The sequence below is a fragment of the Perognathus longimembris genome, chromosome 3 (assembly GCF_023159225.1).
Source record: "Perognathus longimembris pacificus isolate PPM17 chromosome 3, ASM2315922v1, whole genome shotgun sequence".
Taxonomy (NCBI): Eukaryota; Metazoa; Chordata; class Mammalia; order Rodentia; family Heteromyidae; genus Perognathus; species Perognathus longimembris.
Window position 1 is genome coordinate 117,306,023 of NC_063163.1, and position 27,462 is coordinate 117,333,484.

The 27,462-nt window shown below is 44.5% G+C and overlaps 1 protein-coding gene across 1 annotated transcript; it reads left to right on the plus strand.

Moving 5' to 3' along the window:
- Positions 1 to 218: 218 nt before the first annotated feature.
- Positions 219 to 26,125, plus strand: Arcn1 (archain 1). The gene is made up of 10 exons (XM_048343942.1): positions 219 to 392; positions 6,254 to 6,517; positions 7,829 to 8,008; positions 8,136 to 8,341; positions 9,730 to 9,894; positions 13,468 to 13,633; positions 15,692 to 15,839; positions 16,454 to 16,562; positions 21,553 to 21,757; positions 24,232 to 26,125. The coding sequence occupies exons 1-10, from the start codon at positions 390 to 392 to the stop codon at positions 24,319 to 24,321; spliced, it is 1,536 nt and encodes a 511-aa protein (XP_048199899.1). The 5' UTR covers positions 219 to 389; the 3' UTR covers positions 24,322 to 26,125.
- Positions 26,126 to 27,462: the final 1,337 nt, after the last annotated feature.

Below are 27,462 nucleotides of genomic sequence, written 5' to 3' on the forward strand. Positions count from 1 at the left end.
GGCGCACCGCGTCCGCCCCCGCGTCCGCGCCCGGCTCGTCTCCTCGAGTCCTCGCTGTGCTCCGGGCGCGGGTCCCGCGGGCGCACACGAGCTCGGGGCTCGCGTGTCGGGTCGATGGCCGCGGGCGGCCGCGGAAGCCCCGAGCGGGGAGACCACGGCCCCTGCGTCCCCGCCGGCCCCGCCCCCCGCCCTTTGACCCGCGCGGCTTCCGGTTGGAGACGTGGCTCGGGGCCGCCATCTTGGCGAAAGGCGAAGCGGCGGCGGCGGCGGCGGCGGCTCCTGTCAGGGGGGCGGCAGGTCCCGAGCGGCCGGTGCTCCCCCTTCCCTCGGAGCCCCAACCCCAGCGGAGCGGGATCGAGGGGTGCGCCCCCCCCCCCACCGCCCTCATCATGGTAAGACTCGAGCCGGACCCCGAACTCGGGGGGGGGGGTGGAAGGGAAGACCCGGCGTCCGGGCCTCGCTCGCCGCTCCCCCCCCTCCACTCCGCCGGGCCCCGCCGGCTGGGGCTGCACCGAGGAGCCCCGGCCCCCCGCGAGCGCTGCGGGGGGCCGCCCTCGCCCGGGGCCGGGGCTCCGGGGAGACCCGGGGACTGACGGCCGCGCCCCTCGCCGTGACCCGCGCCCCCCCCCCGCCGGCCTCCTCCGCACGCCGCGCCGCCGCTGACCCCGGCACGGAGCCTGCGCGCACTCGCGGGGGTCGCGGCGCCCGGGGCCCCGGGGCCCCGCAGGCCGGGCCTGGCTCGGAGGGCCCGGGGCCGGGATCCGGCGCCTGCGGTGTGACCGTGATCGTCGTTGTTCTTCTCATCCCCCAAGGGGGGGGGACGGGAAGGGGTCCCCTCGTTCGTGGGACTCGCGTGTCCCTGAGACCGCGCGCGTCCGGGGCCGCGGGCGTGCGTGGCGGGCACCGAGGAAGTGTGAGCGAGCCCTGTCTTGGGAACACGGCGGGAGGAGGCGGGGGGGGGGGGGCGCGGCGGACGGTTGTGTCTTCCAGGAACTTGGGGTTGGGGTGTGAAGTAGGACCGCGGCCTAGGGTAACGGGCCATCCCGGGAGGGGAGCTCGGGGGGGGGTCCCACCCGGGGCCTCCCGCTTGCCTGGCGATGCATTCTCGCCGCGTACCCCTCGATTATAGAGACACGGGGGGAGCCTGAGTGGGGAAGGACGGAGAACCCGCAACTGCTGACGCCGCCAAACCCTGCGCTGTCGCTGGGAGCCCTGCGTATTCATGAGGTGGAAGCCAACTCGCTTATTCGTGCGGGCGCCCCGGGTGCTGCGGGCTTCTCTGGTTATGCTTGGTGTTGTCCTCCTCCAGGCTTTCGGAGACGGTGCTTTTTGACGTTGTTCGTTTTTGATCGATAGTTTTGATCTAAAGCGTCTCGTGTGCCTAAGAGTGGACAAACGTAATTGAAGAATTTGACTGGTCGGGAGAATTTGTGAACTTGGGCTTTGAACACCCTGAAAGATTTTTTTTTCCTGAATTATTTTGTGGGTTTTTGATATTACAGCCTCAGGTTTATGAACTGCATCAAGCCTAGTATTTGGGTAGTGTGAAGAGGCTTTTCTTTTTATACTCTGGAAGTATGCATGGTACCTCTTAGGGCTTACAGTTTTTAAATTTATTAGTTTATGTATTAGTCCTGGGGCTTAGAACTCAGGGCCTGGGCATTGTCCCTGAGCTTTTTTTCCTTCAAGGATAGTGCTCTACCACTTGCCATAGATGTCTTAATAAAACTGCTTGAAACTTTCAGCTTTCTTAGTGTTTAATTGGTGATATGAGTCTCAGGGACTTTTCCTGCCCTGGCTGGCTTCGAACCATGATTCTCAGAGCTCAGCCTCCTTAGTAGCTAGGATTACCTGCGTGGAGCCATGGTGCCCGGCTAGTACTTATAGTACTTTTAATTCATTGATAGTTGAGAGATAGTAAAAGCTCTAGATGTTGAGTGTTATATATGGTTTGCTTTTCCTTTTGACATGTGTACATAAACTTATGTCATATGTTTCTGAATTATTAAGGGCTTAGCTCATTTCAGATACAGATTGTGTACTCCAGAGAACAGTTTATCTCAGTACATTCTGCTCTGTCAAGTGTTAGGACACAGTATTCTTTCTTCTTTTTTTTTTTTTTTTTTTTTTGCCAGTCCTGGGCCTTGAGTCTGGGCTCAGTCTGGGTTGTCCCCAAGCGTCTTTTGCTCAAGGCTAGTACTTAGTATTCTACCACTTGAGCTACCACATACCACACCTCTCCTGGCTTTTTCAGTGATTAATTAGAAGAGTCTCACGGACTTTCCTGCTGGGGTTGCCTTCAAACCTTGATTCTCAGATCTCAGCTTCCTGAGTAGGATTACAGGTGTGACCCACCTGTACCTGGCCCATGTCTTTTTATTATTGTGTACAAGCTTTTGTTTTTAGAACACAAAAGTAATGAACCTAAAATCCTGAGTAAACTATTCAAGTTTCATATTTTGTATGTGAGTTAGATTCTATTGCAATTTTCCTTTTTATTTTATTTAAAATGGTATAAATTGAAGACGATAGACTTCTGTCATAGGTATAGAAGGTAACCTTGATAGATGGAAGTGTGGGTGGGTATTGGTGGATGTGTTTGAGACTGGATCCCATTGTGTAGCTCAGGCTTGCCTCCTACCTCCTAATTTTCCTGCATTAGACTTCTGAGTGCTGGGATTCTTTTTATACCTATATTTCATAGACTTACACAGTTTGTTCTGGGTAGACAATTTGACTTCTAGCAGTTTAATGTCAGTATAAACTAGGTTCCAATGTAATTACTACTTGGGCAGTGGGTATGAAATGGAAGCATACTGTATATTTTTATTACTGTGAAATTCTCTGATAACGTAGGCTTTTAGAGTCATGTGTGTGCACACATGTATGCACTGGCCTGGTGGTTGAACTTGGGCCTGGGCGCTGTCCTGTTGTCCTGACCTTTTTTCTTTTTTTGCTTAAGGCCACTGTTCTACCACTTGAACCACAGCTCCACTTCTGGTGCTTTGGTAGTCAATTGGAGAGGAGATAAGAGTCTCAGAGATTGTCTTTCCCAGGCTGGCTTCAAACTGTGATCTCCAGATCTCCACCTCCTGAATAGCTAGGATTACAAGTATGAGCCACCAGCACCCAGCAAATGGCATCAATTTTTTTCCTTTTTTTTTTTTTTTTGTTGTCAGCCTTGAGTCTTGAACTTAGGGCCTGGGTGCTGCCCCTGAGCTCTTTTTCTCAAGGCTAGCGCTCCACCACTATGAGCCAACTAAAGCTCCACTTTTCTGGTGGTTAGTTGGAGATTAAGAGTCTCATAGACTTGTCTACCTGACTTCAAATCAAGATCCTCAAATCTCAGCCCCCTGAATGGCTAGAAATATAGGCATGAGTCACTGGCACCTGGGTACAACTGGTCTTTAAATTTTAAAAAAAAGGGGCTGGGAATATGGCCTAGTGGCAAGAGCGCTTGCCTCCTACACATGAATTCGATTCCCCAGCACCACATATATGGAAAACGGCCAGAAGGGGCACTGTGGCTCAGGTGGCAGAGTGCTAGCCTTGAGCGGGAAGAAGCCGGGGACAGTACTCAGGCCCTGAGTCCAAGACCCAGGACTGGCCAAAAAAAAAAGTAAATATGGGGGCTAGGCACTGGTGGCTCACGCCTGTAATCCCAGCTACTCGGGAGGCTGAGATCTAAGGATCATGGTTCAAAGCCAGCCTGGGCGAAAAAAGTCCCCAAGAAATTCTTTTTTTTTTTTAAGTTATTTTTTTTCCCCCGAGAAATTCTTATCTCCAATAAACTATTCAAAAAATGGATGTGGCACTGTAGTTCAACTGGTAGGGCACTGACTGTCCTTGAGCACAAAGAGGCTCAGGGACAGTGCCTAGGCCCTGTGTTCAAGCCCCACAGCCTATGAATGAAGGAATGAGTCTCATAGACTTTCCCACCTGGGTGGCCTTTGAACCACAATTCTCAGATCTCTACCTCCTAAATAGCTAGGATTACAGTCGTGAGCTGCCAGTTCTAGGCAAGGTGAAATTTCTTTCATATTTTCTCTCTCTCTCTCTCTCTTTCTCTCACCCTCTCTTTTTTTCTTTCTTTTTGCCAGTCCTGGGGCTTGAACTCATGGCCTGGGTTATCCCTGAGCTAGCTCTTTTGCTCAAGGTCAGCTCTCTACCACTTGAGCCACAGCACCACTTCCAGCCTTTTCTGTTTATGTGATACTGAGGAATCAAGCCCAGTGCTTCATGCATGCTAGGTAAGCACTCTACCTAAGCCACATTTCCAGCCAAGGTTAAGTTTTAACAGTCCTAGAAATCATTAAGATTCTGAGCCTTTGGATTTTACATCTGTAAGGTTAAGGACTTTAAAAGTTCCTTTTGGGGGCTGGGGATTTGGCCTAGTGGCAAGAGTGCTTGCCTCATATACATGAGGCCCTGGGTTCAATTCCCCAGCACCACATATACAGAAAAGGGCCAGAAGTGGCGCTGTGGCTCAAGTGGCAGGCTGCTAGCCTTGAGCAAAAACAAGCCAGGAGTCCAAAGCCCAGGACTGGCCAAAAAAAAAAAAAGTTCCTTTTGGATCTAAAATGTCCTTTTCCAAAAATGAAAGAATGGTTGTTTTTTTAATTTAATGATGGAAGGGTGACATTGACCAAGATGCATTTATTCATAACCTGACTTTTGGAATTGAATTCCCTTTGATGCAACTACTCAATAATAATTTTTTTTTAAAGAAAACAAATTTAGTGGGCTGGGAATGTGGCTTAGTGGTAGAGTGCTAGCGTAGCATGCATGAAGCCCTGGGTTTGATTCCTCAGTACCACATAAACAGAAAAAAGCAGAAGTGGCGCTGTGGCTCAAGTGATAGAGTGCTAGCCTTAAAGCAAAAGAAGCTCAGTGATAGTGTCCAGATCTTGAGTCCAAGCCTCAAGACTGGCAAAAAAAAAAAAAATCATTTAAAGAGAATCATATTCACATACTCACCAAGCAGATTTAATTTTTTGGTGTATCAGCTTGGTATTCAGAAAGATGAAAGACCAGGATATGTGAGTATGTGTGTGTGTGTATGTGTGTGCATGCCCATGCACTTATGTGTGCTTATACTAGGGCTTGAACTTGGGGCCTCCTGATCTCACTTGGTCTGCAGTTTTACCACTTGAGCCACATCTCTTCTAACTTTTTGCTGGTTAATTGGAAATAAGAGTCACAGACTTTCTTTTCCAGGCTGACTTCGAATTGTGATCCTCAGGTGTCAGCCTCTTGAGTAGTTAGGCACCCGGCTTTCTCCCTTAGCATTTTATTCAAGGCAGGTGCTCTGCCACTTGAGCAATACCTCTAATCAGCTTTTTGCTGGTTAATTGGAGATGAGTCTCATAGACTTTACTTCCCAAACTGGTTTCATATCGTGATCCTCAGATCTCAGCTTCTTGAGTAGCTAGGATTACTGGCATAAGCCACTATTAGCACCTGGCTATAATGTACTTTGGTCATATTTGTCCTCTCTATTGTCCCCACTTCTCTCACAACCCTTCCATATTCCTAGCGGTCCTCCTTTTACTTTAATGGCTTTGGTTATGTTTTATTTCATTTACTCTTAGCTTCCACAAATGGGAGAAAATGTGTCAAACTTGTCTTTGTGTAATTGGCTTATTTTACTTAACGTGATCACAGGATCTCCAGCTCTGTCCGTTTTCCAGCAAAAGATACTATTTCATTTCCCTCTCTCTTTCTTTCTGTGTGTGTGTGTGTGTGTGTGTGTGTGTGTGTGTGCGCGCGCGCGCACGCGCACGCGCGTGCGCGCACCAGTCCTGGGCCTTGAACTCAGGCCCTGGGTGCTGTCCCTGAGCTTCTGTGGTCAAGGCTAATGCCCTGTCACTTGAGCCAAAACTCCACTTCTGGCTTTTTGGTGGTTAATTGGATGTATGAGTCTCACAGGCTGTCCAGCCAGGAAAACCAGCCCGGGCTGGTTTTGAACTAGGATCCTCAGATATCAGCATCCAAGTAGCTAGGATTACAGTTGTGAACCACCTGTGCCCAGCTCCAGATTTCTTAACATTTTTCCTTAGGTATATCGTGAAATAGTGGCTTTATTTTCCTCTACTTTAACTTTGTTTTATGAATTACATACTGTAATTAATGAGCTAGAGTTAAAGCATGCTAATTGTAGCCATATCATTGACTGTCATTCTGTGGAAGATCTTCTGAGAAGAGAAAACAGATGTGAAGAAGTAATCAGCACTTATACCTTTGTTCCTGGCAGGTGCTCTTGGCAGCAGCAGTCTGCACAAAGGCAGGAAAAGCTATTGTTTCTCGACAGTTTGTGGAGATGACCAGAACTCGGATTGAGGGATTATTAGCAGCTTTCCCCAAACTCATGAACACTGGAAAACAACATACATTTGTTGAAACAGAGAGCGTAAGATATGTCTACCAGCCTATGGAAAAACTGTACATGGTACTGATCACTACCAAAAACAGCAACATTTTAGAAGATTTGGAGACACTTAGGCTCTTTTCACGAGTGGTAAGAGTTATTCTGTAATACTGTGTTCTTTTTATTACGTTACATTTTTTGTGTGTGAAAGTAATTTTCTTCCAGAGCAGCTGGTGGTGTTCACTTGTGGGCTCTGCACAGTGCCCAGTGCCTTTTTACTGCAGCTCCTTATTTTCGGGGGAGAGAAAGTATGTGCACTTGGGATAGAATGTGCCTTATACATGCTAAACAAATTCTTTGTTGCTGAGCTTGTACCTTCAGCCTCTGCAGCTCCTTATTCATTTGGCAGGCTTTTTTTTTTTTCCTTCTTCTAATACTGGGCCTTAAACTCAGGGCTTCACACTTACTAGACAGACCTCTCTGTCAGTGAGCCACACCTCCAGCCCTCATTTGGTGGACTCTTATTGGATGCCTTCCTAAGCTATGTGTCCCAAAGACAATGTGGGAATTACTCTTTTATACCCCAATTCTTAAGTAGTTATTCCAATATACCTGTTTCAAAAACTTGCTTAGCCATGTTTTGTTGTTGTTGTTTTGCCAGTCCTGGGGCTTGAACTCAGGGCCTGAGCACTGTCCCTGGCTTCTTTTTGCTCAAGGCTAGCACTCTACCTCTTGAGCCACAGCACCACTTCCAGCTTTTTCTATATATGTGGTGCTGAGGAATCGAATCATGTATACAAGGTGAGCATTCTACCACTAGGCCATATTTCCAGCCCTTAGCCATCTTTTTTAGATTAGACTTATTGACGCGTACACGCATACTTTCTAAGACTTTTATGCCAAAAAGTCTTTCTTTTTTTTTTTTTTTTTTGCCAGTCCTGGGCCTTGAACTCAGGGCCTGAGCACTGTCCCTGGCTTCTCTTTGCTCAAGGCTAGCACTCTGCCACTTGAGTCACAGCGCCACTTCTGGCCATTTTCTGTATATGTGGTGCTGGGGGATAGAACCCAGGGCTTCAAGTATATGAGGCAAGCGCTCTTGCCACTAGGCCATATCCCCAGCCCGCCAAAAATCTTTCTTAATATAAAGACTAAGCGCTAAGAGATTTGGGGCTGGGATGTAGCTCAGTAGCAGTGCGCTTGCCTAGCAAGTGCAACATCTTGGGTTAATTCCCCAGTACCAAAGAAAAAAGAAAGAAAAGGGAAAAAAGAGAGACATTTTGGTTTGTTGAGATTCGTGTACCACTCCCTCCCCCCCCCCCCCCCACGGAGGTTTGGAACCTAGACCATAACTTTTGCTCAGCTGGCTTGCTTGACTGGTACACTACCACTTGATAAGGATAAGGTTTGGAAATGTAGCTGCCGGTGAATTTAAATTTCCTTTCCATTGCTGTTCATCATTAGATTCCAGAATACTGCCGAGCCTTAGAGGAGAATGAAATATCAGAGCACTGTTTTGATTTGATTTTTGCTTTTGATGAAATTGTCGCCCTGGGATATCGGGAGAATGTTAATCTGGCACAGATTAGAACCTTCACAGAAATGGATTCTCATGAGGAAAAAGTCTTCAGAGCAGTCAGAGAGGTAAGTGAGGTCCTCTTTATTTGGGATGCTTGTTTGACTGTCTCTTAGGCTTTGCCAGTCTGATTTTCCTAGTTTTATTTCCTGATGTGAACTGTACTCAAAGCTACATCCCCGTGTCTTTATCTAGACTCAAGAACGTGAAGCAAAGGCTGAGATGCGGCGAAAAGCAAAGGAATTACAACAGGCGAGAAGAGATGCAGAGAGACAGGGCAAAAAGGCACCAGGATTTGGTGGATTTGGTAGCTCTGCAGTATCTGGAGGAAGCACAGCTGCCATGATCACAGAGACCATCATTGAAACTGATAAACCAAAAGTGGCACCTGCACCCGCCAGGTATATCCAGAATATATGACCAGCAATCCTAATATGCCAGAGGAAGGCTGTTGGTGTATAACTTTGGAATGATTTCTAAACAAGCTATAAATGGGGAGGAAAATGTGATATAAACTTAGGGTGCATAAAGTATGAAATAATGAGACAAATAGGTTTTTTCTTTTTGTGTAAAAGAATGCTTTTACATCAATTTCTTATGAGTGTTGTCTGTCTTGGTGAATGGAGGGGATAGTTAACTGTTTATGGAACATAGGTTTTTTAATTTTAATGTTTGAGAGGACTTTGGACTACCTGTATTGTATTTAAGTTTTGTTATATACAGTTACATTTATCTGGACTGAAGGCACAAAGGTTTTCTAGATTATGTATGTTTGTAAAAGTATAACTTTGATCTCAGAAGTTCCATATTAATAATCACTGTCACCTTGTTTGGTGGTATATCTATGTAATCCCACTTCTCAAGAGGCAGAGGCAAGAGGATCTCAAGATTGGCCAGCCTGGATGGAAAGTAGAGTTGTGGCTCAAGTGGTAGAATAGCACTAGCCTTGAGCAAGAAATGCCCAGGACTGGCACACACACACACTAAAAAAATTACCAGGCTGGTCACTGGTAGTTCATGCCTGTAATCCTAGCTACTCAGGAGGCTTAGATGTGAGGATACTCCCAGCCCAGGCAGACAAATCCCAGAGACTCATCTCCAATTATCTGGCAAAAAATATGTGGCTCAAGTGATAAATTGCCAGCCTTGAACAGAGAAAGCTAAGGAGCGAATACTAATCCCGGTGCTGGCACACACATAAAAAGGGCTAAGTGTGTTTGGCTCATACCTATACTCTTACTTAGGAGTATGAGATCTAGTAGATCACAGTTTGAAGCCAGCTTGGGCAAAAACATCCTCAAGACTGTATATGTCCAGTTATCTAGCAAAATGTTGCACTGGGAGTATGGACCAAGTGGTAGAACACCAGCTATGAGGAGGAAAGCTGGAGCACAAAGCCCTGAGTGAAAGCCCAGTCTCAGCACATACACCAAAAAAAGACCAAATAGAAAAACTAACAATGTAGCTCACACCTGTAATTCCAGCACTTGGGAGGCTGAAGATCATGAATTCAAGGCTATATATAAAGCTATGTATCAAGGCCTCGTTTCAAAAAAAAAAAAAGACAAAAATATAATAACAGTAATGCTGGCAGTTTGGTCAGGTAGATATTGGACCATCAGTAATGTTACCCACCAATACTAGAAGCTTGGGCTTTTCCCTTGAGGTCTTTACGTTTCTTTTAAATAATAGCTTCAAGAAAACCTTTGTTGATGTGGAGTCATTAATGTTTGGTGCTCTTTGTATGTTTTATTATGTATGTTTTCTTACTTTGTGTTTTTGCATTTAGGCCTTCAGGTCCCAGCAAGGCTTTGAAACTTGGAGCCAAAGGAAAGGAAGTAGATAACTTCGTGGACAAATTGAAATCTGAAGGAGAAACTGTTATGTCCTCTAGTATGGGCAAGCGTACCTCTGAGGCAACCAAAGTGCATACTCCACCTATTAATATGGAGAGGTAAGGAGTAACTTTATTATTATTTTTTTAATTTTTATTGTCAAACTGATATACAGAGCGGTTAGTTTCATACGTTAGGCATTGGATACATTTCTTGTACTGTTTGTTACCTCCTCCCTCATTCCCCCCTCCCCCCTAAGGAGTAACATTAGTAACCTGTAAATTCAGATAGTTTTTTGGGTTTTTTGGGGTTTTTTTGGTTGGTTATGGTGTTTGAACTCCGGGCCTGGGCACTTTACTGAGCTTTTTTTTGCTCAAGGCTAATAACGTTCTACCACTTTCAGCCACAGTGCCACTTGCAGTTTTCTGGTGGTTAATTGGAGATAAGAATCTTGCAGACTTTCTTGCCCAAGCTAGCTTCAAACCACGTTCCTCAGACCTCATCCTCCTGAGTAGCTAGGATTCCAGGCATGAGCCACAGGCACCCAGCTAATAATCTTTTTTTTTTTTTTTAACAAAGAAAAGAAAAGCTTGTTTCCATCTAGAACATAAATATTTTATTTTTATTTACTTATTTTTGCCAGTCCTGGGGCTTGAAATCAGGGCCTGGGCACTGTTCCTGAGCTTCTTTTGCTCAAGGTTAGCACTCTACTTTGAGCACACAGTGCCAGTTCCGGCTTTTTCAAACCCAGAGCCTCTACTTGTTATACTCCACAGTCATCTTATCACTGAGTTATATCCCCAGCCCCAGTATAGAATATTTTGATTTGTCTTTAATCATGGGGCTGAACTAGTGGTTGGATAGGTTAATTGAGTTCACCTATTCATGGCTCCGATTTCTTGTTTTGAGCCCAGACCTTCTACTGTTGCTGATGGTTTTAAGGTCAAGTGAAAGATGAGTATGTGAGGATACCTCTTTCAAGCTTGCATAAAGGGAGAAAATTGACTATTTATGTGTTCTGTTCTTAATGAAATGAACAAAATTACATCTGGATGCATCTCTTGAGTCACTAGAGTGCCTCTGCTACTCCTAGTGATAGTTTTGAGAGCGACAGTTTGGACACTTTGAAACCTGTTGGAGACCATCACATATGAGAGCTTGAGACTCCTTTCTAAGTAAAATACCTCTCAAGTGGAGAGTAAGCCCTTGTGAAGGCAAGAATGGGACCAGACTTTTGAGTCTGGTGGTTTTGTTTTTGGGACAACCTAAGAGGTTAGAACAGAGAATGAAGTTAGAGACCAAAATACTTGTGGGCTCTGCAGTTCACCCATTTAAAAATACTTGTATTACAAAATGTGGGTAGATTGTATATAATAATTGCCTATAGCACTTTATAATTTTGTTTTTATTTTTTTGCTAGTCCTGGGGCTTGAACTCAGGGCCTGAGCACTGTCCCTGGCTTCTTTTTTGCTCAAGGCTAACTAACACTCTACCACTTGAGCCATAGCGCCACTTCCAGCTTTTTCTGTTTATATGGTGCTGAGGGATCGGACTCATACAAGGCAAGCACTTTACCACTAAGCCATATTCCCAGCCCTATAATTTTATTTTTAAATTGAGTTAAATAATATTAAAAAGACTTCAAAGGCTTTTTTTTTTTTTTTTTTGCCAGTCCTGGGCCTTGAACTCAGGGCCTGAGCACTGTCCCTGGCTTCTTTTTGCTCAAGGCTAGCACTCTGCCACTTGAGCCACAGTGCCGCTTCCGGCCATTTTCTGTATATGTGGTGCTGGGGAATCGAACCCGGGCCTCATGTATACAAGGCAAGCACTCTTGCCACTAGGCCACATTCCCAGCCCTTCTTTTTTTTTTTTTTTAATCAGTTGTGGAGCTTGAACTCAGTGGCTGGGTGCCGTCCCTGAGCTTTTTTGCTCAAGGCTAGTGCTCTACCACTTGAGCCACAGCACCACTTCTGTTTTCCTGCTGGTTAATTGAAGATAAAAATCTCACAGACTTTACTGCCAGCCTGGCTTTGAGCCATAATCCTCAGACCTCAGCCTCCTGAGTAGCTAGGTTATTTACAGGTGTGAACCACGGATCCCAGCTGACTTGAAAAGTTTCAGTGGAGCTGGGAATGTGGCTTAGTGCTAGAATGCTTGCCTAGCATGCACAAAGCCCTGAGTTCAATTTCTCAGCACCACATAGACAGAAAATGCCAGAAGTGGCACTGTGGCAGAGTGTTAGCCTGAAATTTTAATGTAAAAAGTCTTTCAAGAACCACTGGTTTACTTTGGAGAACAGTATGGAGGTTCCTCAAAAAGCTCAACATAGACCTACCCTATGACCCAGCCATACCATTCCTAGGCATCTATCCTGAACAACAGGTCCCAAGATATCAAAAAGATATCTGCACTTCTATGTTTATCGCTGCACAATTCACAGTAGCCAAAATATGGAAACAACCCATATGCCCCTCCACAGATGAATGGATCCAAAAAATATGGTACCTATACACAATGGAATACTACATAGCAATTAGAAATGGTGAAATATTGGTATTCGCAGGGAAATGGTCAGAACTTGAACAAATAATGTTGAGCGAGACAAGCCTAGAACACAGAAAACAAAGGGGCATGATCTCCCTGATATATGACTGTTAAGGTGGGGGGAGGGGGAGACAGTAGAGACCAGGTCTGTGAAACCAAAAACCTCTTATCAATCAAATGGTATTCAACTACTCAACATTTAAAGGTCAAAAATTGACCTCTCAGTGGATCACGATAGCTCAAAAGCTACGTATGTACGTTCATATAAGACTATTGTCGACATATTGTCTATTGTAGACATTACATTTAAAGCCCTAGGCGAATTTTCTTTGGCGTAGGCCACATGGCTACTGTATATGTTCTTGGTACATTGTGTATTGTATATATGTCTACCTGACCTAGGGAAGGGAAAGAAAAACAGGGTGTAAGATAGCACAAGAAATGTACACACTGCCCTACTATATAACTGTACCCCTTTTGCACACCTTGTCAAAAAATTTTTGTTTAATTAATAAATTATAAAAAAAAAACCACTGGTTTGCATGTGTAGTCGAACTTACTCAGCAGGGGAGATGGAGTGAGTTGCAGTTGTACAGCAGTCTGAACAAAGCTAGTGAAACAAATACCACAGTCCCCCATCTCAGCAAATAAGCTAGATAAGGTAGCATGCACCTCAAATTCCTGTTAAGTGGAAGACATAGATAGAAGGATCATGGTCGGAATCTAGCCCCAACAAAAACAAGAGAGACTATCTAAAAAAAAAGAGCTAAAGCTAAAAAGGTTGGGAGCATGTCTCAATGGCAGAATACCTGCTAGGCAAATGTAAGACCCTGATTTCAAACCCCATTACTATAGAAAACAAACAAAATCTTCTGCCACCTCAGCCTTTCAACTTTCTTATTGTGGAAGAAATGGATATTAACTAGTGTTTTTGTGTGTCCTTGAGATCTGGGATACAGTTCGGTGATGGAGTACTTAAGTCCAGGGCCCAGCACTACCAACAAAGGAAGTACACAAGTACCATTCTTTGAACCTGGATCAAGGATTATAATGCTTTAATTGATATAGCAGTAGCACTCAAAAAACAAAGTTGTTGGTAAGTTCTGGTTTCTACCTTTCTAAACAGATTGATCACTTTGTCTTTACAGCGTGCATATGAAGATTGAAGAAAAGATCACGTTAACCTGTGGGCGGGATGGAGGATTACAGAATATGGAGTTACACGGCATGATCATGCTTAGGATCTCAGATGACAAATTTGGACGAATTCGTCTTCATGTGGAAAATGAAGATAAGAAAGGGGTGCAGCTACAGGTGTGCAGAAGCTTTTGATACCGAGCATTTGGACCCTTACCCACCTACCGCAGTCTTTATTGTTGTCTTCTTCCTCGTCCTCTTTTTCCTTCTTTATTCTTATTCTTTTTCTTTGCAGTGCTAGGGATGAACCGAAGGCCTCAAGCATAGTAGGCAACCGCTTTTATTCATGTGAACCACAAATCTATTTGATTTATAACTAATGCCCTTCTAGATACATAGAAAATACGCTAATATTTTATTTTTGTGTATTTTGTTGTTGCTCTGTTGTTCTTTTTGCCACTCTTGGGGCTTGAACTCAGGGCCTGGACACTGTCCCTAAGCCTTGTTGTGCTCATGGCTAGCACACCATCACTTGAGCCACAACACCACTTCTGGCTTTTTCTTTATGTGGTACTGCGGAATAGAACCCAGGGCTTCATGAATGCTAGGCAAGCACTTTACCATTAAGCCACATTTCCAGCCAATATTTTTTCTTTTTGTTATTCTGTTTTGTTTTATTGTTGCTGTTTTTTGAGACCAGATATCTCATATGTTTTATTTTGTTTTGTTTTGCCAGTCCTGGGGCTTGGACTCAGGGCCTGAGCACTGTCCCTGGCTTCTTTTTGCTCCAGTCTAGCCCTCTACCTCTTGAGCCACAGAGCCACTTCTGGCTTTTTCTATTAATGTGGTGCTGAGGAACCGAACCCGGGGCTTCATGCATGCTAGGCAAGCACTTTACCATTAAGCCACATTCCAGCCCCCAGATAGCTCACTGTGTAGCCAATGCTAAGCTAGAACTCACTGTATAGTCCAGGTTAGTTTTGAATTTGTAATCCTCTTTCAGCATTTTAACATTGAAAATAAATGAAAGATAATTTATTTGTTTTAAGTCATTTTTAGGTCAGGTTAAGGTAACTGAAGAGCCTTTATGAGTAGCTTATATTGTCTAGATCCAAGGTATGCTGCAAATGCAGTCTGAAGTAAAGTGGGAAATAACATCTTTCTAAAGATAGGCTTCGAAATTCTGGTCCAGTAAGTGAAGATGTTAGCTTCATCTGGTAGCAGTGCTACCCATACCTGGCTGCTAGACCACCATTTACAGGAATAATGGTTTGTTTGGCTTTTTGCTGATGCTCTGGCTTTTTGCAAGAGTTTCATTGACTTTTCTGTCCATGCTGGTTTTTTTGTGTGTGTTTTTTTTTTTGGCCAGTCCTGGGGCTTGGACTCAGGGCCTGAGCACTGTCCCTGGCTTCTTTTTGCTCAAGGCTAGCACTCTGCCGCTTGAGTCACAGAGCCACTTCTGGCCACTTTCTATATATGTGGTGCTGAGGAATCGAACCCAGGGCTTCCTGTATATGAGGCAGGCACTCTTGCCACTAGGCCATATTCCCAGCCCTCCATGCTGGTTTTGAACTGCAATCTTTAGAACTCCTGATTAGGATTACAGAAAGAAGCTACCAGCCGCTGGCAGGTTATTGGTGTTTAATCGTCTTATTCGGGTGTTTTGTTTTGTCTTGGGTGTTTTTGTTTGAAAGAGTTGTTATATATGGATAAATGTCTTTAAACTTGTCTTTGAGGAGGCAAATCTTTCTTCAAAAGCATCTTTGGCTGGGTGCCAGTGGCTCACATCTGTCTATTCAGGAGGCTGAAATCTGAAGATTACAATTTGAAGCCAACCTGGGCAAAAAAGCCCATAGGATGCTTATCTCCAGAAAAGCCAGAAGTGGAGCTGTGGCCTAAGTGGTAGAGCTTTAGCCTTGAGCAAAAAAAAAGCTCAACGAGAGTGCTCAGGCCCTGAGTTCAAGCCCGAGGATGGCACAAAACTAAAACCAGAATCAACAGTTGGGATTTATGCCACAATGGCCCTGAGATCAAGCCCCAAGACAGACAGACAGACAGACACACACACAGACACACACACAGACACACACACACACACACACACACACACACAAATGAAACTAAAATTGGGATTTATGAGGTACCTTGTTTTAGATATTTAGGTGATGTGCCATGTAAGTTGATTTCTTCTCTTTTCATTTCTCAACTTCAGTTTTCCTTCCCTTCTTATTCCAGACCCATCCAAATGTGGATAAAAAACTTTTCACTGCAGAATCTCTAATTGGCTTGAAGAATCCAGAGAAGTCATTTCCAGTCAACAGTGACGTAGGGGTATTAAAATGGAGACTACAAACCACAGAGGAATCTTTTATTCCATTGACAAGTGAGTGCCTCCGGCCAATTCCACTCAGCTGATAGACACTGAGAACTGGAAATAGCCCCGACTTACAGGTTCTTACCTTCTTCGTAGCTATAGCAATGTTCATTTTTTAAAAACTGACCATCTTTTCTAAATGGACTTGGTGCTGCATTTTATATATTTTCATCATTTGCTTTAATAGCTTTAAATTTGAAATTGTTATTATTTTGTTTGTTTGTTTTTTTAACTCTGGGCCTGAGCTCTGTTCCCAAGCCTCTTTTGTGTTCAAGGCTAGAGTTCTACCACTTGAGCCACAGTGCCGCTTCTGACTTTTTTGAGTACTTTTTTGGAGATAGGAGTCTCACAAGGACTTTCAGCCCTGGCTGGCTTCAAATCCTGACCCTCAGATATCAGCTTCCGGAGTAGCAAGGATTACAGGCGTTAGCCACAGGCACCTGGCTAGAATTGTTCTTTTAACTGTAGTTTACATTAGAATGTCTCAGGCCTGCAACTGTCAGTCAGTTTGCTTTACTATCTTGACTTTTTTCTTCATTCCTTTTGTGTGCCTGATTTAGCTAGGTGGGAAATGATTCTATTCTTTTTCTAATGTTCTAATGTGACTGTCTTATTTTTCTCAGTTAATTGCTGGCCCTCAGAGAGTGGAAATGGCTGTGATGTCAACATAGAATATGAACTACAAGAAGATAATTTAGAACTGAATGATGTAGTTATCACCATCCCACTCCCGTAAGTGGAGTTCCTTAAATAATCCTGTTCGCTCCATTGGCTTTGAGAAGTGGCCTTTTGTAACACATTTTGGAAGCAGCATTTCACTAGCTATCTATTTTAAGCTACTTGCTTCTTTTTTCCCCTTTTCTGTTCTTTGGTTTGTATGCTGGAGACTAATCCCGAGGCCTATGCTTACTCTTGTGCAAGTATCTACCATGAGCTGCATTCAGCCCTGATATTTACTTTTTTCATTGTGGTTGGTTATGGGGCTCAAACTCAAGGCCTAGGCACTGTTCTTGTGCTTTTCTGCTCAACGCTAGTTAGTGTTCTACCACTTTGAACTACAGCTCTACTTCTTGTTTTCTGGTGGTTAATTGGAGACAAGAGTCTAGACGGGCTGGGAATGTGGCCTAGTGGCAAGAGCGCTTACCTCGTATACATGAAGCCCTGGGTTCAATTCCCCAGCACCACATATATAGAAAACCGCCAGAAGTGGCGCTGTGGCTCAAGTGGCAGAGTGCTTGCCTTGAGCAAAAAGAAGCCAGGGACAGTGCTCAGGCCCTGAGTCCAAGGCCCAGGACTGCCAAAAAAAAAAAAGAGTCTCGACTGTCCTGGCTGGCTTTGAACCACGACCCTCCAGTCTTAGCCTCCTGAGTAGGTAGGATTGCAAGCATGAGGTACCAGGTGCTCATGCCTACAATTCTGGCCATTCAGGGGGCTAAGATCTGAGGATCTTCAGTTTGAAGTCAGGCAGAAAAGTCTCTGAGACTCCTATCTCCAGTTAACCACCAAAAAGGTATTGAAGCTATGGTTGAGTGGTTGAGCACTAACCTTGAGTGAAAAAGCTCAAGGACAGTGCCTAGGCCCTAGGTTTGAGGGTTGTTTTTTCGTTGTTATTTGTTTGTTTGTCTTGGGGTTTTTGTTGTTGTTGTTTTTGCCAGTCCTGGGGCTACTCAAGGTCTGGGTGCTGTCCCTGAGCTTCTTTTGCTCAAAGCTAACTCTCTACCATTTGAGCTACAGTGCCACTTCCAGCTTTTTCTGTTTATGTGGTACTGAGGAATTGAACTGAGGGCTTCATGAATGCTACGCGAGCACTCTACCACTAAGTCACATTCCCAGCCCTAGGTTTGAGCTCTAGTACCGCCATACACAATACAGACAGACCAGTTGTGCTATCACACTGGTTGGTGGCTTATGCTTATAATCCTAGACACTGAGTAGGATAAAATCTGAGGGTCAAGGTTTGAAGCCAGGCTGAGCAGACACATCAGTGAGACGCCTGAAAGTGGACCTGTGGCTCAAGTGGTAGAGCACCAGTCTTGAATGAAAAAGAGGCTTAAGGCCTTTATTTCAGGTCCTAGTACCAAGACACATATGTTCATGCACATACATGAACATACTTGCGTGCACAAAGACAGATTGTGAAAGAAACCATCTATAAGCTAGGCGCCAGTACCTCACATCTTAGCTACTCAAGAGGCTGAGAACTGAGGATTGCAGTTTAAATCCAGCCCCGGCAGGAAAGTCCATGAGACTATCTCCAAGTAAACATCAGAACTATCAGTAACCATCAGAAGTGGAACTTTGGCTCAAAGTGATAAAGCACTAGCCTTGAGTACAGAACCTCACAGACAGAACCAAGGCCCTGAGTTAAGTCCCATGACTGACAAAAAAACAAAACCTTAAACCAGCTTCAAAAGGTTGCCAACTTTATGGTTTCACGTGTGCACCTTTCTGGAAAAGTTAAAACATAAGAGTTAGAACATAAGTTTGGAGGGCTAGGAATATGGCCTAGTGTCAAGAGTGTTTGCCTCGTATACATGAAGCCCTGGGTTCGATTCCCCAGCACCACATATATAGAAAATGGCCAGAAGGGGCGCTGTGGCTCAAGTGGCAGAGTGCTAGCCTTGAGCAAAAAAGAAGCCAGGGACAGTGCTCAGGCCCTGAGTCCAAGCCCTAGGACTGGCAAAAAAAGGAACAACAACATAAATTTGGAGGTAGAGAGGAATGTTCTTTGATACAAAGGGAACTTTGAAAATGTTCTATGACTTGAACTAATTCCATATACATTTGTCAAAATACATTGCTTTTTATTTATTTTATCTGTGTGTGTGTGTGTGTGTATGTATGTATGTAACTTTTTGTTGTTGTCTGTCATGGAGCTTGAACTCAGCTTTTTCACTCAAGGCTAGCACTCTATGCCTTTGAGCCACAGAGCCACTTCTAGTTTTCTGGTGGTTAGAGATAAAAAGTCTCACGGACTTTTCTGCCCAGACTAGCTTTGAACTGTGATCCTCAGATCTCTCAGCCTCCTGAGTAGCTAGGATTATAGGTGTGAGCTGCTGGCACCTTGGCTTAGATGGGCTTTATTTAAATGTGCCAGTTGGCCTGGATTAAGTCAAAACATGGCTTCAAACTCAGAGCTCTCCTGACTCAGCCTCACAACTGTGAAAATTCTTTTTCTTTCTTTTTTTCGGTTATGGGGCTTGAACTCTGGGCCTGGGCACTATCCCTGAGCTCTTCAGGTCAAGGCTAGTGCTCTGCTACTTGAAACACAATGTCACTTCGGTTTTCTGGTGTTTAATTGGAGATAAGAGTCTCACAGAATTTCCTACCCAGGAATTTCCTATCCGGGCTGAGCCAGCTTTAAACCATGATCCTCAGATCTCAGTCTCCTGAGTAGCTAGGATTACAGGCGTGAGCTACGGCGCCTGGCCCAACTGCAAGGTTTCTAAGCATATGCCACCTCACCTGGCTCATGCTAGCCTGAGCAGTAAAGCTCAGGGACAGTACCCAGGCCCTGAGTTCAAGCCCCAGAAGTGGCCCGCACTCACCCCCTTCAACAATAAAATCACCTAAAGAATTAAAATATTCTGTATTGTCAGTACCCCACCCCACCCCTTTTTTTTTTTTTGGCCAGTCCTGGGCTTGGACTCAGGGCCTGAGCACTGTCCCTGGCTTCTCTTTGCTCAAGGCTAGCACTCTTCCATCGGGGCACAGCGCCACTTCTGGCCATGCAGTGCTGCTGGGGAATTGAACCCAGGGCTTCATGTATCCAAATCAAGCATTCTTGCCACTAGGCCATATTCCCTGCCCCTGTTTTTTTGTTGTTTTTTTTTGTGCTGGTCTTAGGCTTGAAGAAGAGAACATCTTGACAACACTTTATGCCACTGTACAGTACCCATCTTTAGAACAACACAATTGGAGCAAGAGCACTGAAGAGGAATGTAAAAGAAGCCATGATCACAAAAGTGACGGGAAAGAGTTAATAGTTTTATGCTACCTAAACTTTTCTTTGTCTCCTTTATTTACTCTTCCCCTAATGTAAGCACTGAGTGTCACTAGTGAATTAAAACGGCTAAATTTAGAGTGTGTAGGAGTAGGTGACACTGCCTGTCGGCCGTGTGTGGGGTGCGAACTACATCCTAACTAGCCCTGATTATCTTGCAAGACAGCTACGTATTGCAAGACAGCTAAGTATTTCCAGTCAAATTCCAGTTGCTGGATAATAATTGAAATAAACACACTGGCATCAGTTTCAATAAGTTTTGAAACTTCTAAGCTCTTTTTAAAAAAATATTCCTCAGGATCCCTCTTTGGGGCCTCTCTCCAAATGGAGAGCCTCACCATTTCCTTTCGTGGCTTCCTTTCTTTTTTTTGCCAGTCCTGAGCACTGTCCCTGGCTTCTTTTTGCTCAAGGCTAGCACTCTACCTCTTGAACCACAGCGCCACTTCTGGCCATTTTCTGTATATGTGGTGCTGGGGAATCAAACCCAGGGCTTCATGAATACGAAGCAAGCTCTCTTGCCCCTAGGCCATATTCCTAACCCTTGAGGTTCACACTTCTAATCCTGGCTACTTGTGAGACTGAGATCTAAGGATCCTGGTTCAAAGCCAGCCCAGGTAGGTAAGTCTATGAGAACCTAATTTGCAATTAGTCACCAAAAAAGCCAGAAGTGGAGGCTGGGAATATGGCCTAGTGGTAAAGTGCTCGCCTTGAATATATGAAGCCCTGGGTTCGATTCCCCAGCACCACATATATAGAAAATAGCCAGAAGTGGCGCTGTGGCTCAAGAGGTAGAGTGGTAGCCTTGAGCAAAAAGAAGCCAGGGACAGTGGTCAGGCCCTGAGTCCAAGCCCCAAGACTAGCAACAAAAACAAAACAAAAAAGCCAGAAGTGGAGCTGTGGCTCTAGTGGTAGATTGCTAGTCTTGAGCACAAAAGCTAAGGGATAGTACTGTCTCAAATCCAGATTCATCTTGGTTATTGTTTAAAAATCTTCCTCCCCTCCCACCCCTCCTCCCCCCGTCCTGTACACTGTTACCAATCTGCCTATTTTCTGTTATTTCTTTCTTTTTTGCCAGTCCTGGGGCTTGGACTCAGGGCCTGAGCACTGTCCCTGGCTTCTTTTTGCTTAAGGCTAGATAGCACTCTACCTCTTTATTTATTTATTTTTATTAATTAAATTTTTTTTGACAAGGTGTTGTACCTCTTGAGTCACAGCACCACTTCTGGCTTTTCTCTGTTTATGTGGTGCTGAGGAATCGAACCCAGGGTTCTGTGCATGCTAGGCAAGCACTCTACCACTAAGCCTAGGTCTAAGCCGTAAATGTGAATACCCAGGACTGCCAAGTACCTGTTGTTGAATATATCTGTCTACAAAGAGAACAGAGTAAGATTCTCCGCCAGAGTGCTAGGGTTTTGATTACTGAAATCATTAGGGAGCCTATTTTTTTCTTGATCAGTATGGCAATTACAGGCCTAGAAAAATTAAGGCTGAAGAACATAATTCAAGGGGGAGGGGGGAGCGGGGAATGAGGGGGGAGGTAACAAACAGTACAAGAAATGTATCCAATGCTCCAGTGCCTAACCTCTCTGTACCTCAGTTTGACAATAAAAATTTAACAACAACAAAAAAGAACATAGTTCAATTTAGAGTTGATTTTCCTTCCTTGTTGGGCTTTCTCGAGCTCTGGACACCTAACTAATCCTGTTTTTCTCATAACAGATCTGGCGTTGGTGCTCCTGTGATTGGTGAGATCGATGGAGAGTATCGGCATGACAGTCGGCGAAACACCTTGGAGTGGTGCCTGCCAGTGATTGATGCCAAAAATAAGAGTGGCAGTCTGGAGTTTAGCATTGCTGGGCAGCCCAATGACTTCTTTCCTGTTCAAGTTTCCTTCATCTCCAAAAAAAATTATTGCAACATTCAGGTACTTCATTTTATTTTATTTATTTGCCAGTTCTAGGTCTTGAACTCAGGGCCCTGGGTACTGTCCCTAAGCTCCTTTTGCCCAAGGCTAGCACTTGAGCCACAGCTCCACTTCCAGCCTTTTCTGTGTATGCGGTACTGAGGAATGGAACCCAAACGTTCATGCAGGCTAGGCAAGCGCTCTACCACTAAGCCACAGTCCCAGCCCCAGGTGCTTCATTTTAATTACATATATGAGAAGAGGCCCCATGGTGGCATGGATTCCTGTCAGGGCAAAAACCCGAAACACTGATGACCCCAGTAGATTCCACAGTGACTCCAAAATCCTTACTGCTTCATCTCAGATTTCCTCTCTGGATTTAAATCTCAACCTCTCCGTCTATTTGAGTGTTGTGCGGTGTGCAAGTGCATTTTATTATGGGGACGGGGGTGTGTGTGTGTGCTGTTAGGACTTGAACTCAGGGTCTTGAGCTTTTGCTTAACTTCTTTGCTCATGGCTAATACTCTACCACTTAAGCCTACTTCTAGTTCCTGCTTTTTTCTAATTCATTGGTGACAAATATCTGTTTTCATCCTCCTGAGTAATTAGGATTATAGAGGTAAGCTATCAGTGCCTGGCTAGCTCTGTGTGTGTATGTGTGTCTCTCTGACTCTGTCTCTCTGTGTCTGTCTGTGTGTATGCATGTGTCGCTCTCTCTTTCTTTCTGTGCCTGGTTAGATTTCTTTCTTCTTTTCTGCCTGTCTTTGTTGGTCGTGGGGCTTGAACTCAGGGCCTGGATGTTGTCCCTAAGCTCTTTTTGCTCGGGGCTAGTGGAGCCACAGCTCCACTTCCAGTTTTCTGGTGATTAGTTGAAGATAAAAGTCTCATAGACTTTCCTGCCCTGGTTGGCTTTGAACTGTGGTCCTCAAATTTTACCCTCCTTAGTAGGTAGGGTGTGCACTGCCTACTAGTGCCCAAGTAGTTATCTATTTTTTAACCTAATACATTTTAAAAGCCGTTTGCAGACAGGCAGATGCCGGTAACTGTTTGTGTTGCAAAGTTTGTCCTTTAGATAAGCAAAGCAAAAGAAATGTGTCATCTGGCCTGGCGCTGGCGCTCACACCTGTAATCCTAGCTACTCAGAAGGCTAAGGTCTGAGACAGCTTGGGCAGGAGAACGTCTGTGAGGCTCTTATCTCCACTTAATCACCAAAAAAAACATTGGAGTGGAGCGGTAGCTGAAGTGGTAGAGCACTAGCCTTGAGCCAAAGAAGCTCAGAGACAGTATTCCAACCCCCAAGTTCAAGCCCCAGGACCAACACCCACACACAAAAGAAATGTGTCATCTTGGGGCTGGGGATATGGCCTAGTGGCAAGAGTGCTTGCCTTGTATACTTGAGGCCTTGGGTTCAGTTCCCCAGCACCACATATACAGAAAATGGCCAGAAGTGGCGCTGTGGCTCAAGTGGCAGAGTGCTAGCCTTGAGCAAAAAGAAGCCAGGGACAGTGCTCAGGCCCTGAGTTCAAGCCCCAGGACTGGCAAAAAAAGAAAAAAGAAATGTGTCATCTGTTAGTACACACACAGTGTCAGAGATTGAACCTAGGACCTCACGCATACTGGCAAGTACTCCTCCAATGAGTTACATCCTCATCCCCTCACTCACTTTTTTGGTATCACAGTTTGAACCTGGGGCCTCATACTTGCTAGATTAGTGCTCATCCACTTGAACTATGCTTCCAGTTCCAGCTTTTTGCTGGTTAATTGGAGATGGAATCTTGTGAACTTACCTGCTATAGCTGACTTTGAACTGAGAACCTAAGATCTCAGCATTCTGAGTAGCTAAGATTACAGGTCCAAGCCACCAACATGACCTAGACCACTCTTTTTAGTTAACCCTTAGTCTTTTTAATTGTATTACTAGGGGACCCAGTGTATATTGTTCTCTTTTTTACTTGTTACTTTGACACTTTCTTACCTTCCCAGATAGTTTTGGTCTCCCCAGTAAGTGCTCAAGAATTTACAGCTTCCTGCCAGGTGTTGGGAGCTCACACTTGTAATCCTAGCTACTCAGAAGGCTGAGATCTGAGGATCACAGTTCAAACCCAACCGAGGTAGAAAAGTCCCTGTGAGACTCTTATCTCCAATTCGCCACTCAGAAACTAAAAGCACACCTGTGACTCAAAGTGGTAGAGCGCTAACCTTGGGCAAAAAGAGCTCAGGGACAGTGCCCAGGCACTGAGCTCAAGCCCCACTCCTGGTCCAAAAAAAGGAAAAAATACTCCTCCACATCTCATCCCAGAAGTTGTCCTCAGTCTAAAGAACCATTAGTCCTGTCGGTGAGCAGGAGCGATGCCACGGGCTGCAGCTGTGAATTAAACACTTTTTATTATTCCTAAACTACTTTCACTATTGTTTTTAGATAATTTTCTCTATTTTGTAATGAGATTGGATCAGCATCTTGAAGTCTCAACCATACTTTCTGTTTATTTTCCTAGGTTACCAAAGTGACCCAGGTAGATGGAAACAGCCCCGTCAGGTTCTCCACAGAAACCGCTTTCCTAGTGGATAAGTACGAGATCCTGTAACCAAGGAGGGAGAAAGGAAGAGGGAAACTCCCAAATTAATGAAGACGCCACCAGTGGCTGGAGAGTTTTTCCGAATTGACAAGCCATTGGAGACCCCTATTTTCTGATACAGTGCACGATCTCCACGCAGGGACCCTCAACTCACCCCAGTGCTTCAGTCCACAGAGACGTTCTTTGACAAAAAACTGACATCGACATAAAGGGAAAGGCGGCTGATTTCTTTCACAGATTTTACTGGCAAGCAGGAAAGCGAGCTCTCCAGATAAGGCCCCCACTAAACACCTCCTTTGCCTTCGCCTAAGTTGCACCTTTATTTTAATCCCTAAATATAGTTATATTTCATACTTCATTTTTTAAAAGTTTTCTCTGTAGATTTTAATCTTTCATACTCCTTTCCTTTACCTTCAGTTTTTCTCCCTATACACTGAATCAAGTACTGGGATCGTCTTTTGTTAGGTATTGAGTTTGGCACTCCTGAACAAGATTAACCCATTCTTGACTTTTTTTTTGGACAATGTAGGTGAACTGTTTAGGGGGGGTGGAGTCTTGAAGTTAGGAGATACGGTTGGTTGCTTTTTCCCATGTCCATCTATTCCTCCATTACTTTGCCAAGTTGTTTTGCTTTTAAGGCTTGCCCTTCCAGTTTAGAATAGTACTGTGAATCCCACTTGTGTTGGTGTTAAGGTAGCTAAAAAGCACTTTCAGATGCCCAGCCCCCTCTTGAAGATGTCTAAGAACAATGGTTTCTGCCCAGTTAGGGGTTTCACATTCAAACTAATCATGTGTGCTGCTAGGGCTACCCAAGCTTCCTGTTCTCCGCATGTGGGTACTTGAGCTAAATATAAAGTGTTTGTAATCATTTACATTCCTCAAGTGCATCAGTGCATCACTTCCCTCTTCCTGGCTGCTCCGTCACCGTTCCTCTCATCTAGCAGAAATCAGATTATGATTTTGGAGGCTCTGGGTTCAGTGAGTCACGTGCCAACACCAATTGGCCCTGAATTATCGGGACTGAGTCCCTACTACCAGAGTGTTGGCCTTTCAAGAAGCAGTTGATTACATTGGTATGTAGGAAAGGCCTCATATACCCCATTTTCTCCGGGCCAACCCAGAATTTCCCTGGGTTGTCCCTGTCTCCGAAGTCCTTCCTTTACTTCCCGCTAGGCCTTTTGAGTGTCATCATGTAGTAATGGTTTGTGAGCTCCAGACCATCTATTATTTCTTGAGTGGAGACTCAACAGTCAACTCGGCCTTGGTTTTTAGCCCAGAGCTGCAGGGGTGTGACAAGTTGCTGGAGGCTGGGACGCTGGCAGTGGGAAGAGGCAGGACTATGGAGGGCCTCCACGTTCTTAGCACCACCGCTCCCTCTGAATACCCACAGAGAGAATCTTCCTCACAGAGTAGACAGTGTGAAGCAGAGCACTGAAAGGCGCTCGTGGCTGGAATTGCTTGCCAAAGAAATTTCTGGCCTTTCCTTTTCCCCTAACCAGCTGCATCAGGGAAGCATCTTTATCTCTAGCTTGGTTTCCACGTGAGGTTTTCCTGAGGAATGGGACTGGGACAAGAAGTCTGTCTTGTAGTTAAGTAGACAAGAAATCTTAATCCAGCTTTGTTTGAGAGTTGTTTGTCCATATGATTTTTAAACAGTCAAGTTTAATTTCGCAAAACCTTTTTCTGGAATTACTTTTGGGGTAATATTTAAAAATGAGAGACATTTTGTAACCCTGTAAAATATGTAGGGAATATAACATTCCAATGTACACAAGAAAGGCAAATCTTTAATCAAATAAAGAGTATTATAAAATGAGATGTTTATTGTGCTCTTGACTCACACTTGGGTGTCTGTTTGCTGGCTCAGGGTGCTGTAATAGGATCTAAAATTAAAGATTAATGATATGTATTTTTTAAGAGAAAATAATCTATAGAGTATTCCATTGCACTTTCTACTTTATACGTAGTGTGCTGCCCCATGCATTTTGTACATTTGTATACACACACATTCCTGACAGTGCTTTTTGAGTTTGATGCTGCTTATGCCTTTTGAGGGGATTGTCAGTTTTGTCAGGGACAGTGTAGTATAAGAAAAATGAAGATAGTTTGGGAGGAGGAGGGACAGTATAACTATGTAGTCCAGGCTGGCTTTGAATTCTCCAGTACTGGGATTACACATATATGCTACCATATCAGGTCCAAGTTTACTTAATTACTATCATTATAAAGGGGAGAAGGCTCCATAATACTCCATAACTTTACTCTTCAAAGATGTTTCAGCTCAAGTATGATGGCTATTATCTGTAATCCCTGCACTAGGAAGGCTAGGGTAGGAAGATTTCCCATTTGAGGCCTGGCCTCAAAAAGAAGACAAACCAGTAGCTGGTGGCTCATGCCTGTATTCCTAGCTGCTCAGGAGGTTGAGATCTGAGGATTGAATTGAACTTAAACTGGGCTGAAAAATCCCAGTGAGACTGATGTCTGACCACCCGAAAATCAGAAATGGCGCTATGGCTCAAAGTTGTAGTTAACCTTAAGCAGAAGAGTTCAGGAACACTGCTCAGGTCCTGAGTTCAAGCCCCAGGTCATGTATGTATGTGTGTGTGTATGTATGTGTATGTGCATGTACATATATATTACATATGTACATGTATATAACCCCTATTCACCTTACACCCCCCCCCAAAAAAAACACCATAGTTTCAGGCCCTTGTTTCAAAAGAAACAAGGGGGTGGGGCTTATGCCTTAGGAATTGATTATTCTCTAGAAAAGATAATCATTTAATTTTGGCAATTGATTGTCAACAAATTGTTTGGAAAGCAGATCATTCTTCCTGATTGGATGAATGGGATGATAAAATTAGTGGTGAAGGTCAAAATTTCTTTTTCCTTAATGAAATAACAGTATCTGAACTTAATGGTGCTAGAGTATGGCTTGTCTGGCTGTGATTAATGAACGCCAAAATCATCCTACATGCGTTGACTGGTTGCTGGTCCCCTGTGGCATGGAGTAGACCTCTTATTAATTGTTTGATGGGAAAATTGATTGGACTGAGCATTCTGTTTAATGTAGGGGGCTTGTGCTTCCTGCTCTGGGTTAATTAACATTTTCTACAGGGAGTAGGGAACACACAGGACATACTTAGAAAT

Bases quoted from the DNA above. Each gene is read 5' to 3' on its own strand.
- Arcn1 (XM_048343942.1), top strand. The intron at 8,009-8,135 runs GTAAGTGAGGTC...GTCTTTATCTAG, and splicing joins TCTTCAGAGCAGTCAGAGAG to ACTCAAGAACGTGAAGCAAA. The intron at 16,563-21,552 runs GTAAGTGGAGTT...TTCTCATAACAG, and splicing joins GTTATCACCATCCCACTCCC to ATCTGGCGTTGGTGCTCCTG.